This window comes from Pseudopipra pipra, chromosome 4, assembly GCF_036250125.1.
Source record: "Pseudopipra pipra isolate bDixPip1 chromosome 4, bDixPip1.hap1, whole genome shotgun sequence".
NCBI classification, from domain to species: domain Eukaryota; kingdom Metazoa; phylum Chordata; class Aves; order Passeriformes; family Pipridae; genus Pseudopipra; species Pseudopipra pipra.
The window spans coordinates 30,206,378-30,222,809 of record NC_087552.1 but is presented as its reverse complement, the minus strand read 5'-3'; the positions used below and the strand labels follow the sequence as shown (position 1 = coordinate 30,222,809).

At 50.3% G+C, this 16,432-nt stretch overlaps 2 protein-coding genes across 6 annotated transcripts in view; both read right to left on the bottom strand.

Annotated features, from left to right (window-relative positions):
- The window catches only part of SPMAP2L (sperm microtubule associated protein 2 like), a 28,225-nt gene extending 18,299 nt beyond the window's left edge, over positions 1-9,926 (bottom strand). Inside the window, exons 1-9 of one of the 4 annotated variants that reach the window (XM_064652192.1) lie at positions 9,828-9,925; positions 9,007-9,037; positions 6,777-6,827; positions 5,687-5,809; positions 3,988-4,101; positions 3,566-3,677; positions 2,376-2,455; positions 1,626-1,801; positions 773-1,055 (exon numbers count right to left, since the gene is read on the bottom strand). In XM_064652192.1, coding sequence (XP_064508262.1) covers positions 1,024-1,055; positions 1,626-1,801; positions 2,376-2,455; positions 3,566-3,677; positions 3,988-4,101; positions 5,687-5,809; positions 6,777-6,827; positions 9,007-9,037; positions 9,828-9,852 — 744 coding nt within the window. In that variant the 5' untranslated portion in view covers positions 9,853-9,925 and the 3' untranslated portion in view covers positions 773-1,023. Of the gene's footprint in view, positions 1-772; positions 1,056-1,625; positions 1,802-2,323; positions 2,456-3,565; positions 3,678-3,987; positions 4,102-5,686; positions 5,810-6,776; positions 6,828-9,006; positions 9,038-9,827 lie in introns of those variants that run through there. The other 3 variants (XM_064652187.1, XM_064652189.1, XM_064652188.1) reach the window with 3 other exon arrangements.
- A 132-nt stretch (positions 9,927-10,058) lies between these two features.
- ARL9 (ADP ribosylation factor like GTPase 9) lies at positions 10,059-15,893 on the bottom strand. 2 transcript variants are annotated; one of them, XM_064652193.1, is made up of 4 exons: positions 15,631-15,893; positions 15,029-15,197; positions 12,315-12,490; positions 10,059-11,235 (listed from the first exon to the last, which is right to left on the bottom strand). In XM_064652193.1, the coding sequence occupies exons 1-4, from the start codon at positions 15,778-15,780 to the stop codon at positions 11,056-11,058; spliced, it is 675 nt and encodes a 224-aa protein (XP_064508263.1). In that variant the 5' UTR covers positions 15,781-15,893; the 3' UTR covers positions 10,059-11,055. The 2 variants fall into 2 exon arrangements, with proteins under 2 accessions (XP_064508263.1, XP_064508264.1); XM_064652194.1 differs by lacking the exons at positions 15,029-15,197; positions 15,631-15,893 and adding an exon at positions 13,900-13,974.
- Between the last annotated feature and the right edge of the window lie 539 nt (positions 15,894-16,432).

The following is a 16,432-nucleotide window of genomic DNA, read 5'->3' as shown; positions in this document are numbered from 1 at the left end:
TGCCTCAGTATCTCCAGCCCATTGCCAGTGGTTGGGCTGCCAGGGCAAAGCACACCAAACTTGTAGGAAACAGATAAAAGCATTCTCCCTATGCCATGTCCTGCAAAGGCTATGTTGTTCCCCTGCAATCCAGCTGCCAAACTGACTTGCTCTCAGACCCAACTGGAGCTCAGAATTTGTTCTGCAGAGTCTGGCATCAATATCTGTTTTCTTCTTAGCCTTTGCAATGTGCTTTCTCTCTTACACTGAGGGGAAGTCTGCTTTTTTGAGTTAGGCTCCAAAAATCCCAATGCAGAGCTCCCTTATTTTGCCCAGGGTGACACAACTGAGTATCTGGACTGCACAGATTTTACCCAGATGCATAATGTGTATCAAAGATGCATGTAACGGAAAAGGCTGGATCTGCCTGTTCTTCAGGTGTTTGAGAAAACAGGCCCCAAATCCAAGCCAACTCAACATACGTTGCAGCCTTTTGTGTTTCTACTTCTGTCACAAGCACAAAACTTTGTGCCAGCAAGAAGTTCTCTAAACTTTAGCAAAAATTTTTAAACCCAAGTTCAGGAGTTGTGTTGCATCACCCTACTGCATGCTGTTGCGTTTGGTTTGCCACACTTTCTTGTGTGAAAGAACAGGTCCTGTGCTGCCTTCCCCCAGCAGTTTCATTACTTCTTTAACTATTACAGCAAAACAATAAGGAGAGAAACTGCAGATATAACCCATCCTAGGGAGAGAGGCTTCCCACATTAGGTCAAATTCTGTTCATTTCCCCTGGTGACTATTCTTAAGGAGTGACCATTTTATTTGAATTCCCAGAAAGTGTTCCTGCTGAGTGCTGCCTCTGCGCTGTGTTCAAGTAGATTTTCTACCCACAGCACATCCCAGAGAGAGTGATGATCCAAGGGGTGATGGGGGCAGCTGGCAGGTGCATTTCTGAGGGAGCTTAGCGCTGAACTGGGCGAGCTAGTTCTCGGATCCGATCAGAACAAGTTGCCTTCATAGCAGTCTCCTTCACTCTGAATGCATCTAGGTTGAATTGAGCCAAGCCCATGGGAGGCCTGGGGGAGAGAGAGTAGGGATGGTCAGTCTCGACTAGAGCAGGGCCAGCTGCCACCTGCCTGCCAGCTGACACACCTCCACCTGCGCCCTGCCCCTCCCTGTCAAGGGAGGACAAAAGGAGTCATGCCTCCACTGCTGTCACCAGGAGAGGGACTGTCTGGCAGCCACTACAGCCAGGCATTCCCCCACCCTCTGTGAAACATCCTATCCAGCACTTCCTGCAGGCTGGGCTGAGGTCAGCTGCATCATGCTGGGCAACATGAATGTGCTACATTGTGCCCTGTGCCAGTTGGGTGATTTTTATGATAGTAATTAATAAGAAGTCCCAACCAGTAATTCCTGCTGGAATTAGAAAGTTCCTATTTCTTCTCTTTTGACTGTCCTTCCACCTCAAAATTGCACAACCCATGTAGCATTATCACATCCAGACATAGAAAATCCATGCATTTTGGAAGTGGAAGAACAGTGGCTTAATCTCACTGGCCAAACACAAATCAACAAGGTGCTATGGCCTGCAGAAAATGGGCTGGCAGCTGATAATTTCCCCATGACAGGGAAGCAGCACCTACCTTTTGCCAGGCTGGGCCAGTTCCACAATCCTTGGTGTAGCCACTGCACGCTTGGCAGCCTCTGACACTGGCCACTGAGGATCCCGCGGGGCAGCGTACTTAGAATGCAGTTTCTTTGGCCTAGCCAGCTCAATGGTCCGAGGGCTCGCAACTGCCTGCTGAGCTGACTTGGAAACCTGTGGAAGAATTAGGAGGAAGGTCCTTAGAGGTGCTCCTGGCATTCGAGAGTGGTCAGCCTCCAGTAACTCAGTGTACCCAGGTTCACAGCCACTGACTACAAGCAGATGGGACACAATGCTGTCCTCAGACATGTTTGGCACCAGACAAACTGTAGAAGCAGAAATCACTGCTTGGCCATTCCCACAACCTGCCCTCCAGCCTCCCCTTACCCATAGCCCTTTGTCCAACCCACCCCGCAGCACTGGAGATCCTGGTTAGACACTTGTCTCCCTCTCCCCATCCCCACAACTGCAGGCTAGGCTCAGCTCTGCCATTCTCTGGGGACATCTACGGGAGTCAGCTCATGCTCTGAATGGAAGATGAGTCCTGCTTTCCAGCTCAGGAAGCAGCTACATCAGCCTTACAGAGAGCAGCACATTCAGGGCTGCCATGAAGAGAGCCACAAGGGACTGAGCACCCATGCCCTCTCCTCTGCCAAGTGTCCCTTCCATACAGGGTCCCGGGTGATGCTGCCTTACCGGACGAATGACAGATTCAGGATAGCTGTGCTTATAGCAGCAGGTCACCTGCCTGACACAGGGCTCTGCCAGACGCTCTAACCGCGAGGATGCGCTGGCCAAGGTCGCAGGAGTTGGAACCTGTGTTGGCACCTGCATGGGTTCAGAATGGAGGAGGGATGTGCAGATACAGAGCTTATCCACAGCAGCCCACAGGGACACGCTCCCTCTCCACAAGGATGAGCATCTCAGCACCCTTCCTCTGCAGACATGGTCACAAGAAGGAGCACTCTTACTTCCCCAGCACCCACTGTTCTTTTTTCACCTGAACTATAAGGTAATTTCAGTGTTATAGGGATTCGTATGTCATAGCCACTATCACTTCTTTTCCTCACTGTTGCCTACTCATAGCCAGGAGAGGAATGCCAGTAATGAGAGCATGTGTAGCCAAGTAAATTTCTCCCTGTAGCAGAGAAATTTCTTCCATATTTTTCATGTTCATCTTCCTGGCTGAATCAAATGATTTCCCTGCTAAGGAGAGACACACAGATTTCAGGGTAAAAGGGCTGGTACAGTTAACTGCATTCCTATGGAAAAAGTGATTGCTGCTCCAGCATGGGACTTCTCCCCTATTTTTCACAGGGTTCCCGTTGCCAAATCCTGCTCCAGCGCAGCCTCTCATTTCCCAGCCCCAGAGACTGCATCCATGCAGTCTAGCCTTTGCCACAGAAATGAGTGTAATCTGAGATTGCTCCAAGCCCTTTCACCCCTGCCAAACCAATGACCCACCTAAAAGGAACAAGTTCAGAAATAAGTCTCTAAATTAGGCTTCTAGTAAAACACTGTTAAAATACACATAGTGTTTGCAATCCTATGCCCCCTGTATACAGAGGAGCAAAGCTGCCTAACTACAAACATGACTGTTCTCCCTAAGAGCTAAACAGACCATTCCCATCAGGTTTCTCCAGTTTCCCAGGCTGCTTTATCAGGGGATGCAGCCCAGATGCCTCCTTTGGCTCTCCTGCTATACTAGGCTGCTCCAGCCTGGCTGTTTTCTGTCTCTCAGCAGGGAGATTTGCAAAGACAGTATCTCACTCTGAGAAGGCAGTTTCTCTAAGTATCATAAATCCCAGCAGAACCAGACAGCTTCTCCCCTCCATAGCACACATTGGGCACATCCAGGGGCAGGATACAGGATGTAAAAACTCAGGACAGTTTGCTGCATCACTGTTCCCTCCAAATCTCACTCAACCACCTCCTCACCTCTCTGGGCGGAATGAACTCTGGATGCAGCAACTTTGGCCGGGCAAGCTGGAGGATCCGTGGGGAGGCATTATAGGTCAGTGCAGATAGTGACACGGGCCACTCGGGGGATCTGGAAGCAGAGAGTCATGGCACCGCCACTCACAGATACTCCCCCACTGTGGTTTAACCAGGCTGCAGCTGGGACGTTTTAAGCCTCATGTTTGCTGCAGTAGAAGACAGCTTTGTTTGTGGCCATTTCCAGTGTAGAACTCATCCCATGAGAGCTTCCAGAAGTTCTAATGCCAGCAGAGACCCCGCTCTGAATTTTGCCCTCTGTTATACCCATCCTCTGTTGCTGCATTTATTACTTTGAAGCTGCACTGATGCTACAAGGCCCAAGGGCCTACCTGTAGCACCCTATAGGCTTTCTAGTCTCTCACCTTTGTTGCAGGGAAGCCGGGTGGAATTTTTTAGGTTCAGCCAACTTCAGCAGCCGCTCAGAAGGGTAGGCAAACTTCACTAGCGGGGGACGCCCACCGATCACTGATCTGTAGCTGTACAAGAAGAAGGATTCTGAGGAATAGCACAGAAGGGTTAGCAGAAGGCAACTGACAGAGAACATGATCCTGGCAGATGGTATCCTAAGATAGGTTAAACATCCACGCCTGCTGCATGGACAAAAGCTGGCCCTGGTGCACATGGAAAAGCCACAAACAAATAGGCATTTACACTTCAGATTTCTTCACTTTAAAGATAAATGGTGTTTGTGTCTGAAGAGTTCTCTTTTAAGCACCCTCAGTGCATTGCTTTCAAAGGCTAGGCTTTTCCTTGATCATTTCAAGAAGCCACTCCACAACACCCAGCTGTTGGTCAGCTCTGCCAATTTAGAAACCTCTTTTTTACAATGGCCTGATAGCATCTTGTGCCCTTGTAGCTCCTTTCATCTCCCCAGGCTCAAAAAATGGTCTGTTCATCCAGCTTTCCATCAGCCATAACTGTTGGAAGATGCCTGTCATCACCAGGGAAGAAGTAAGCAGAGGTAAGTGGAAAGGCAGAAAGGGCTGTCAGATGGACACCATTAGCAAGAGGCAAAAGCTCTCAAGAGGATGAGAACCCATGGTGATAGTGGCAGGAGGGGAGAAAACTACAAACATGCATGTCTTGACATCCCTCCAGGCAGAGGAAAGCCAGGAGTGCAACAGTTTCCTCTCCACGCTTGTTGCTATGACTTCTTACAGATTAGCAACCACCTTCCTGTCTCCAAAAGAGCTTCATCTCCTCTAAGAGAGTTAGAGATGACTTGCTTCAAGTAATGCAGCATCACCCAAGGCCACTGTTGTTTACACTTTTTATATCATTTTTCACTCTTATTCCAAAACATGGTCTAGTTCTTCAACATGCAGTGACAGCAGAGGTCTTATTCAAGGCAAGAGACCTGGATTCCTTCCAGCAGCAGGATGCTCTAAGATGTCTCTGTGGCTGACCTTTACTTTCAAGATTTAGGTCAGAATCCAAGAGGATGCAGGGGATCATTAATTGTATCCAGGTACCTGGCTAGGCTGCATCAGCCCCAATACGAACAGAGAATACTCTAGGGATGGTTCCCCTGTGCTTGCAGGTGCAACACACACATTTCCATCAAGGAACGCATGCATGCACATGATGTCTGCTTCCAAGCCAAAGCAGAGCTGTTGGCTGGGGGTTTTTTGTTAGAGCAGAGGAACATGCTCCCGTGTGCTTGAAGACTGAGATCAAGGCAAGCTCCTAAGGCCGCTGATGGGAACCTGCATCATCAGATGAGCAACCATGTGTTGTAGAAGTCCTTCCCACAGCCAGGCAGTGGGTACGAGGAAATAAAAGGGCACCAAAACTTAGCACCCCCCAGTTCCTAACCCTGTTGGAAGTCAAGCACTCAGGGTGACTATGGTCCCATAGCACTTTCCTCCCTGCTATAGGCAGCCCCTGTTCCAAGCACAAAACAGCCTGGTGAGCCTCAATGCCATGGGGCTCCCTGTGGGGCAGCGGTGGTAGCAGAGGAGATGGCATCTCCCCTTCCCCTAAGAGACAGCATGTCTCCCCTGATTAGAGACCACACTCTGAGCTGCGTCCTTCCCCAGGTTGTGGTACTGCATCACTGACCTTCGCTGGTGCTCGCAAAAGTCTTTCTTGGATTTGGACAGTAACGTTATTCTTGAAGATGGTCGAGATGTCATAGCCCCCCATGATAGAGGCCAGATTGTCTCTTGGTTTCCCCACTCAAGCCTAGCAAGAACAGAAAGGGTGTGAAATTTTGGTAATATGCACAAGGGGGAAATGTGTTTATCCTTCCCTTCTTAGGATGGAACACACACACATTCTCTATGGCTCCCCACAGCTTTAAAGTGCCACTACCATCCCCTGAGCATTCACCTTCTGTTGCACTAAACTTCCTAACACTCTCCAGGTGGTTGTTGTCAACTCAAAAACAAAAGAACCTTCAAGTTATGTCTGGTTTTAGTTACTGGAGGATGTGCAGAAAGAGTCATTTCACTACATCTCTGAAACCCCTGAGGGAGTTTCATGATTACATTTTTTTTGCCTCACTATTACCACCTAACTATACCACAGGTATGACAGTAAAAATAATGTTACAGTCAGGGTGTGCCATGGAAAGTGGGTGAGGTTTTACAGCACATTAGTGGTTACTCTCCTGTACCCAGGGCTAATTTGGAGTTGCTCATCCTACAGTGAGAGAGTGGCCATGGTGGGAGAGGGTTTCAGAGTAGTCGGGACAGGGAACAGTAGGGCAATGGGTTTCTCAAGCCTTTTTTGAGACCCATCCAGACAATGGAGAAGAGTTATCAAGAGACTGTTGCCCTGGCTTGTCAAGCTATAGCTTGACCACATCCTGCAGACAGCAACTCTGTTACTAAAGCTGTCCTCCAGGATACAGTAGCCTGTGGTTCCAATGAGGTCCAGTCACCTTGCACCACAGCACCATCCTACCCTGCAACATCTCAGTTGGGCCGCTCAGATGGGGCAACAAAGGCAAGACCCAAGTCAAGCCCAGTTTTTTCACTGAACACAAGAAAGGGCAAATTGGAGGGAGCCCTTCAAGCACTGAATTTCTCAGTCTGCTTTTCTGGAGACAGAGAGGAAAGCAGTAGCAAGACAATGGCCAAGGGTTTGATCTGCCTGAGCCCCATCAGTCCCCAGACCCTGAGCAAGGGCTGTTTGAGCACCTACTTACCTGGGACTGCTTTCATAAGCTACTTGCTTGGGTTCCGCAAGTACACGTATCCTGTCAGAATTGCAGAAAAGGACAAAAATGCCATTAAACATACAGTTAAACTAACAAAGCATAAATAAGCCACTGCTGTACTCAAAGCCATATAACGCACTCTGAAACCCCAGTGCTTTTGCCTCCATTCCCTTGAGAGAGTGCGTTTAAGGATCTCTCTCTTCAAGTACTTTCCATCCATTCAATCTGGCAAACTCACCAGCCCATGAATTTTTGTGCTTTCTTTTGGATTGTAGAGACACAAATTTGCAATTCTGTCTTCACTGCAAGGTCCCTTTGGTACATGGAAGGTAGAGTGGGAAGGAACTTTTATGGTTATATACATGAAACCTCTGCAGGTAGGAGAGGGATGATCTCCCAGCCTATGGAAGCCCAGACGAACAAAAACACCTGTTATCAACACCGTTGTGGTTTACTAAAAGGCATCATGGAGACAGCACTGTACCTACATGGCTTTAGGAGCATATTTTATTTCAGTCCATTTAGCACAGAGGTCTTAGATGCTTAGAGCACAGAAACATACATGGTCTCTGGCCTAGGAGCAGCTGTGAAAATGTTTTTATTGAATATACAACAGACCAAAACCTTTCAGAAAGATCAGATATCACTGCTGTTCCTGCTGATCAAGAGTACCAGGCCTGAAATCCCAATGGCTGGGAAATGCTTGTGCTTTATGAGCATGGTACAGAGAGAACAACGAGATGACCCAGTGCCACAAGTGTGTTGCACAACTCTTGGATGTCACAGACCAAGCCTATACCCACCCACTGGGGCTGCAGGTGCCTGCCCCCAGCCAGCTGGTGAACAACCACACTGTGCAGGCAGCTGTGGAAGTGCCCCACCATGGAAAAAGCACAGAAGTTGAAATTCTGGTGCATTGCTTCCCTCCTCAGTATCACCCTTCAATAAGGCAGCATAGCCCTAGAGAAGAGCAAGGACACCAACAGAGAGAGAGATTTGCTGGTAGAAAACAGTCTGTGCTTTGGGGACACACCTGTGGTTTCTCTGATGAGGCTAATACCTCTAGTGAGATGCCAAGTCCCACAAATGCTTGCCAAAGTGCTCAGCACCAGAGATCCTAACAACAGCAGGCTGCTGTTACAGCACCTTCACCACACGCTCCCTGTGAAGTGCCTGCTGATTTATCTCCCCGTCACACCCAATTGCCAGCTACAACACTTGAAACACAGCTCCCACTTGAGATCCCACACAGGGAACTGTGCCTGTAGGACTCTGGCCCCCTGCCACCAGTTCAAAATGGGACAGAGTCAGGAAGGCAGACATCATTTCAGGAGCCAAAAACCAGCTTCAGCTGTTTATTCCCAAGTGGCTGCCCAGCAGCTTTTCCTTGCTAAGTTGCAAGGGGGTAAAGGATTAACAGGCAGAGGTCTCCCCCAGCCTAGCTGCACCACAGAGCTAGCACTATCTCTGCAAGCAGGCTTGCTGCTTTTCCTCTGCTGCTGGCACATAACCACCACATGGCCACAGCCAAATCTAGCACAGCGTGCACACGGCCCTAATGCCCTGCACTGCTGGCTTGGACACTGCTGTGCAAAGCTTGCATCATGACCCAGCCAATGAACAAGCCACACGTATGTTCAAATCAGGTCTCTCAACTTGACAATCATTAAGTATTAATTTTTTTTTCCCAATTAATAAAAAAAAAATATTACTTTTGACTCTTTTATCACGGCAAAATCTCTAGACAGACAGGCATCCCCATACAGGATGCACCTGCAGCAGCTCTGCAATTTGAAGGAGTTAAGCCACCTCACTGACAACGAGACAGCCTTGGGGGAGCGCTTTGTTGTTTGGTCCTGCTCATGCTTCCCAGCAAGGAAAATGAGGACTTGCTGCAGCTAGACAAAGAAACACCTCCTCTCTGCTGCCTGAGTTCTCACAGACTCATTGCTTAAGGGGGATCAAATCCCTTTGAGATCAATTCCTTGTAAAGCAAATAGTCACAGCTTCCCTTTTTAAGGAGCAGGATGGTCAGATGTTGTCATGAAAAGCTGAGGGAAGGGGAAAACCAGGCATCATTTCCTCTCAGTGTTTACCACTATGTCATCCAATATATCGACTCACTGCTTGGTGTAAATCCCCGGCTGAGCCCTCCCAAGAAACACGGGGCACGGTCTCAACACTCAGCGAGGAGGCTGAGGTTGGGAGGGTTTCTTACCTGGTGTGTGTGTATACAGATGAATAAGAAACTGCAAAGACAAAAATAGGTGAATTTAAAAGCTTGGTAACACCCGTGGTCTGGGCTGCCTGCTCTTTAGCATGAAATAATCATGTGGCAGATGAAGTTTGTGCATCTCCTCAGAATACAATTGCTCAGCAGGTATTTGTATTGTTTTTCCCTGGCCCCTTCTCGGTGTAGCTGCCTGGCAATGCACCCTGCACATGAAGTGCTCCTCACCAGTGGATGCCCCTTACTGGGGGATGCTGGCAGCCCCAAGGCTGAAGGATAGAGCACCCCAACACCACATCCACTCATCAACATCCTCCCTCCTGGGCACCAGTGGCCACCAACCTGCAGACTCCCACCTGACTAAGTGTAGTTACCCCTTATTACTGACTTCAGTAGCTTCGGGGGGGGGAGGAACTTTTCAGAGCCTCGAGGGAATAGCAGCTGGGTTAAACTGGGACTTGGTGCCGACAGAAAACAACCGGCTGTATTTTAAGGTGGGAAGCGTGGGGGTGTGGTATGGGATGACAGGAAAGCCAGAGATAGTGAAACAGTCGCACTGTGGGGAAACCAGGGGTGATTTCAGGCAGCCACGTGCCCCGAGGGCAGCGCTGGCCAGGAATCGGGGCCGGCATCCACCACTCCCAGCTTCGGTGCCAGGGGCCTGCCGGCGCCACAGCCCCTCCGTGCCCGGGAGCCCTCCCTCCCTCCGAGCCCCGCCGCAGCCCCGCGCGGGGCCGGGGCTGGCAGAGCCGCTGCCGGAGCGGAGGGGCCGCCCCAGCCCGCCCCCCGGGCCTCGGCCCCCCACGCACCTCGGATGGGCCCGGCCGCCGCCATGGCCCGGCCCCTCCCCGCCCGCACCAACGGCTCCGCCCGCCCCGCCCGGCTCCCGGCGGGCCCGGGGCACACACACGCCGGGTGGGAAGGGCGCCAGCGGTAGGGCCCCGGCCTGTACCTGTTTTCACGGCGGCTCACCCAGAGAGGCCTCGAGAGTTCCCCGCAGCCCAACTCCTTGTTCGGGTAAATGAAGCCCAGACCACGGGTTAGGGTGGAAATTTCTGCTTTATGCATCTGTTACAAAGGACAAAACTACAAAAGCTTCGTACAATAGATGCGGTTGCAAAACGGGTCCTTACAGGACTGCTCACGGGGCCCTCCTTCGAGTATAATTAGGAGGACACTGGGAGAGTGACACTCCATCAGCAGCTCATCACCGTCCCCGCCTGCTGTGCTAACAGAAACCACAAGAAACAACAGCGTTTTCACACGTAAGACTGCTTGTTCGAGGACATCCCGGACTAAGCTGAAATAAGCCGCTCAGCCTGAAGAAGGAGTCTCCCAGCTTTGGTGCCAATTTAACTTAAATGCTTCCAGTCACTACCTCAAATTACACCATTTTGGTTTTTTGCCTGTAGGCAAAGAAACACTTAATGTATGACTGCTTTCATTTTCTTGTTCTTACCCACTAAACAAGCAGTAACCAATCCAATTTCCAGAGATTACCAATTTGCAATTCCCTTAACAGCCAGCTCCAACACAGCAAGAATTGTCACTGTCAAAAATACTAGTTGCAGCACTTTCAGTTTCTGACACTGACAAGAAGTGAGGTCTCATTTTTAACACCTGTTAAGCACCATTAACAGGATTCTATAAAATCTGTGAAGTAAACATATTTCAGTTTAAGCCTGAGACATCAAGCCAGGTTAAATTCATTGGATGCAACTTTGTTCCACTGACATCAGTGCTTGATTCCCACCTGGCATGAAGCTATCTAGCCCATCTAAGCCTTATATCCCCTGAACTCTGCTGTCTGAGAGACTAATTTCCCCCTACAAACATGCTAAAAATAGACTACTTCTCAAATGTATTTTCAAACCACTATAAATTAGATTTCCTTACCAACTAGACATCACTTTCAGAGGAATTCCACACCCACAAGGAAAACATATCTGTACATTTCAGTTGCCACATGGCAAACTGGCCATACAGTAACACCTGCTCTCCCTCAGCCACAAACACCACCTTGTAGGAAAAGAGCTGTCACTGTGTTTCCAAAACCAGCTGCGCTATCAGCTCCTTGGCATCCTTCATGCTGGAGGAGATCTCAGAGCCGTCTTCTGCCACGTGGGTACCAATCAAGAACATCTTCCTCTCGTCCCCAATATCAGACAGTGCCAGAGCATCGTGGATATCAGTGATGCAATACGCGCCTTCAAGGTCCTGATACACAAAAATAAAATAAGCCTGTTAGTTGCAAGAGGTGGCGGCACCATTCCCATTTTGAGCCACTGCTTTTGTCCAGGGAGGGGAAGGGTCTCAAAAGTTCTGGGGCACCATTCTTACACACCTTCTATGAGGTCAAGTTCTCATGTCCTAAAATGCTTTGGGGAAAAGAGTTTATCCCTAACCTAAGTTCTTCACAAAGAAATATGAGTACAGTTCTGTTTCTATTTCTATACTAATTCCAGTGTTTCTGATAACTCTGTAAGACCACCTGTAAAAGGCAAACAAAAGCCTGCCTGGCCCAAGACCCCAAGTGTACATCAGAGAGTTACAAGACCAGTGCAAACATACAACAGTCATGCCCTGCCTACCTTCTTAATCACTACTGTTGCTGGTGCATTTGAGTTTGATGAAGCCCACGCCTGCACTTGCGTTCAAGAGTAACACAAATGACTAGTAACATGCCTCAGTTACCAGAAATTTAGGAGGCAACAACGTAGAGCAAACTGAGCACACAGCTCTGATAAAAGAAAATCTGTGATTAAAAACCTTGGGCTGTTCCGTCATCTGAACATACCGGAGGCTCAATTCTATTCCAGGTACAGCACCAATCATCAACACTTTCACAAAGAGCTCAGGAGGAAGCATTGCCTTGTGAGGAAAGCTGCTCCTTCTCTCAGATTTCAACAGCAGCCTTAGGAGCAACGAACTGGACAATGTGAAGGCAAACAATGGTGCTTCACTGTTTAGCTGCTGCTAGGTAGAGTGGCACTTCTAGGCAGATACTCAGAACAGAAACCTAACTCCAGATCTAACTGTGGTCTCCCTTGCAGCTCTAAAACCTGTGCAGCAGTTTCCACCCACAGCTCTGACTGCATCTTTGCCAGGCACAGGACCTGCATCTTGCAGATCCAAAACTCAACCTCAGATTATTTTGCTTTGCGGTCAACAGGTGTGTCAGAACGACTCTCAGCCATGTGGCCTCCTTAAAGGCACAAAGCCTCCTTTGAAAGGCTTTGTTGCTGTTTCCAGAGCTGCTGCCAGCCCAAGCTCAGCCAGCAGGAGGGAACTCTTACCTGCTTGTTGGCCAGAATCACCACGGGCAGGGTGGAGTTGTTCTGGATCAGTTGATGAAGCAGCTGTTTCGCCACAGGCAGTCGGGCATGATCAGCCGAGTCCACAACATAGACTAGCAACAGCACTTTGGGCAAGTACATCTTCCAGTAGGAACGCAGAGATTCACTGCCCCCGACTGGAAGAGAAGACAGCAGCACAGTATTCACCAAATGATTCAAGCAACACTACTCCCAGAGGTGCAGTTCCGTTGGGTTCACTTTCTTTATGGTTGCTTTCTGCCTTGTTGGTTCTTGCTCTCAAACAATTAGGGAGAGTAGAAAGAGGTTCAGTGTCCATAACAACATGTCAGAATGTCCCCATATAACCTATCTCCACATGCCTGTCTCATCCTAAAACAAAGCAGGTCTACAATTTCCAGAGAAGAAATTTCGCTCTGAGGTGAGGAAAGCTCTCATATTTGAGAGGCTCTCTCTGTATATGAAGCTCTCCATATTTGTATGACACTAAGAACTAGTTCAAAACTCCCACAGTTTTAATATGGTCAAAAAACAGAGGTGCTTGGGAAGAGAAAAAAATCAAGTCCCAGCAGACTCTTCAGGCAACCCCTGAGTAATCTTTGCACAGGATACATTTCTACCTGAGCTCTTCTCTGCTGGGTACAGAGGAAACTGTCCACCTTACAACAATTCTGTGGTGAATCCATAGGCAGCAAGTTGTTTGAGACTGTTGTTCCCATCTGGGGACAAAGAGTTCGGTACTTTGCTGAGTGTAATAGGAGAAGGAATAACTATTAAGTATTTCAGATGTGTTTTCAGGTCTCCAAATCTTCTCCAGCTATATTGCAGGACCACTTGCTCGAAGAGTACTGAGGTGCTCAAAAGGCATGGGTGAGTCTCTCAAAAGCAGCAAGTTCTCAAAGCAATATATCTGGGGTTCCATATAATTGTCTCCTGCTGTAGACAGGAGCTCTTTTCAAAACTGACTTGCTAGTCCACCATCTTTTACTGCCCTCCGTGACTTTGTTCTCTTTCAAAGCAATTTCACTTAAAAGTCAAAAGGGTTCAGCAGTTTCAAGAATATGGAAAGGGAAGTAACATTTCCTGCTAGGGCATGTCTGCCTCTTCTTCAAGCACCCTGGTGTACCTGTAGGCAGAACTGCAAGACTGCCACTGTGGAAAGGACCCAAAAGGCTGTGACAGACACATAACACTTGGGACAGAAGCCTCTGATGCTGTACTGTGATACTGTAGGGGCTCAGCACCGCTCCCTTTGTTAAGTACATTCATGCATAGCATAACCCAGGGGTCAGCAGCCTCACATTTTCTTTTCCCAAACCAGGAGGAACTCAGCAGAAGCAAGGAGCTCCTATCCCTTGCAGAGACAAAATACCACCCACTTATCTGTATGATGGTACAAAGAAAAAGATAGAACACTTTTCTATCTGTCTAAGCCAGCAAAATAAAAACCCTGCTGTTTGCTGATCACCTTGTGCCATGTGATCACAGCATAGGCTGCTAACCCCAGGACTAGGCGATGGTACAGACTGGATAAGTAACCAGATTAGAGAGCCATGCATGGATTTACCTGGCTGAAACTGGCCTGAGACATTGCATTTCCCATGGGTCAGATCGTAGCCATCACATCTCAGTCACTACCAACCTGGACCAGAGAGGGAAGGACGACTCAGAAACAACAGGTTCTGCTCTGGGGTGTGCAGTGCTGGGCCCAGACCATCCCCAGGCAGGAAACACCCTCTTACCTACTAGGTGAGGAGCACAGACTACATGCATAACTGCAGAGATGATTTCCCCAAGCCACTGCAAAGACTCCTACGCTATCAAGACTCGGAATGAAACTCTGCCTTAATGGTCTCATCCTCAAAAACTTACCTGGGAATAGCATAACTCCCTTAGGCCTGCTGACAAAGGTACAGAGGCATCTATGCACTAGCTGCCAACTGAGACAGTTGAGCACTGGTACAGTACAGTGCAGAAACAGCAGGAAGCAATGGGCAGCTTCTTCCTCCAGAGAAAGCAGGCACTGATGAAGCTGGGATGTCAGCTTCTCTGTACCAGGGACTGACCTGACTCCACGGCCTGCACCTTTCCCATTAGCTAGCTGCACCTTGAACAGCTCTGACATCCCAAAAGCATCACAGGAGATGCCCTCTGCAGGCATGGACAATACCCCAAAATCAGCACGAAGGACAATACAGAAATTTTAGCAAAATGCTACAGACCTTCAAAAGCTGTTAAAGACTAGAAAACACCACTTATAAGGCTTTTGAACAAAAAGCATACAAAGCTTTTCTCTTCCTCCTCTCTTCTTTCCCTTATTACTTATTCCTCTGTGGCTCTTGCCCCTGGCCGGGCACGAGCACCAAGGAGAAGCTGTACAACAGCTATGGACCACAACACAGGCCTTACAGGGGAAATCTCTCCTTTGGGCTGGTTTCACCCAATCAGGCTTGTTACCCTTCTCTCTCTGAGAGCAGAACTCCCTAGTGGCCAGGGCTGAATGAAAACTGACCTAACACCACTGTGTCCTTCAAAGAGGTTGGGTAGGAAAAGAGAATCCCCAAGGTGAAAATAATCATAACTTCATGTTATTGAGCAGGCATGCAGGAACATGGAGCTTTTAAAATATGTGCCTGACCTCTAGGGCACAAAATAGGAACTTATTTTATGTTTTGCACTAAAATGGGTTCACTCACTCTCCAGAAACTCCATCTGGGACTCCTCAGTGTTGATGCAGATGGCATTGAAGCCCTCGGTGGGAGCCACGCTGCGCTTGACGTGGTTAGTTGCCAGGGAGTGGAGAACGCTAGTCTTCCCAGCCCCATCCAGGCCCAGCACCAGGATCTGCTTACTGTATCCTTTTCCCTGCAAAGCGAGAGGCAGCACCGTTAGCCGGGCAGCCGGGGCAAGTGCAAAGCTAAGCAGGGCTGGTGGAAAGAAGGAGGATGAACGAGGGGCCTGGAGGGCACAAGCAAATGCCACTTGGCGGTGAGGAGGTGGAAGATGCCCGCCGGGCTCCTGCGGCACAAGGGCACGGCCGCGGCGATGGGGGAGCCCTGGGACACCCGCCGGCCCCGGACGCTGCTGGGGAGGAAAGCGGGGAAAGCGGCCCCGGCGCGGCAGCCCCAGCGCGGCCCAGGGCGCCGCCGCGCTCCAGAGAGCGGGGGGGCCGAGGGCCCGGCAGGGCCGAAGGCCCGGCGGCCCCGAGGCGGCGCGGCCCCGCCAGAGGCGCCCGGCGGCTCCGTCGGCGCTCCCCGACTCCGCGGCCTGGCCCGCTGCCCCGACCCGGCCCCGGTACCTGATCGGCGGTGACAGCGGCGGCAGGCCGGGGGGCGGGCAGCGCGGCGCGGCTCCGCTGGCGGGCCCAGGCCCGGAGCGCCACGGCCGCGCCGCCCGCCAGGGCCAGCGCCGCCCCGCAGAGCGCGGCCGTCCGCAGGCGGGAGCCCATCGCCGCCCCGCTCTGTGCACCGACACCGCGCCGGGCACCGCGGGCACCGCGCACCGCCTCCGCGCACGGACAGCGCCCTCCGCAGCCCCGAGCGCCGCGCCCGCCGCACTCCCAGGGCCAGGCTGGGCACACGCGAGCAGCGATGAAGCAGCGACCCGCGCCACGAGTGGCTTTTCAGTGTCACAGGGAGGCCACTCGTCCCCCCACGACTGCTGCTGCCCTCTCCTTACCCCAGTCCCACGGGATTTTTTCCCAGCTTGCCTCTGTCTGCGCACCCATCTCTGGCGCAGCAGTCAGGCCACTGTCCAGGCAGGGCTCCAGCAGTGCCATAAGTCAGCGTTTCCATCAGGCCAGAGTTTCAGCCAGGTTTGACCAGAGAAAAACAGCGCCTTTTGAACAGAACTGCATTCTCCAGAAACTGGAATGCTGTAGGATAGTGCTCTCTCTCCTGAAGGCACCAGCTGCTTGCTAAGAGGAGGCACATCACCCAGGGAAGTAATTTAAAAACAATACTCTTTGTTCAGCACTCACTTGGCAGCAAATGGCTCTGGCAGCCATTCATACAGCTGTTTTCTCTATGCTCATTCTTCTCACTCAACAACACACTTTCAGCCCCCCTTCCAGATACTCCCAGCATACAGTAAAGGAAATA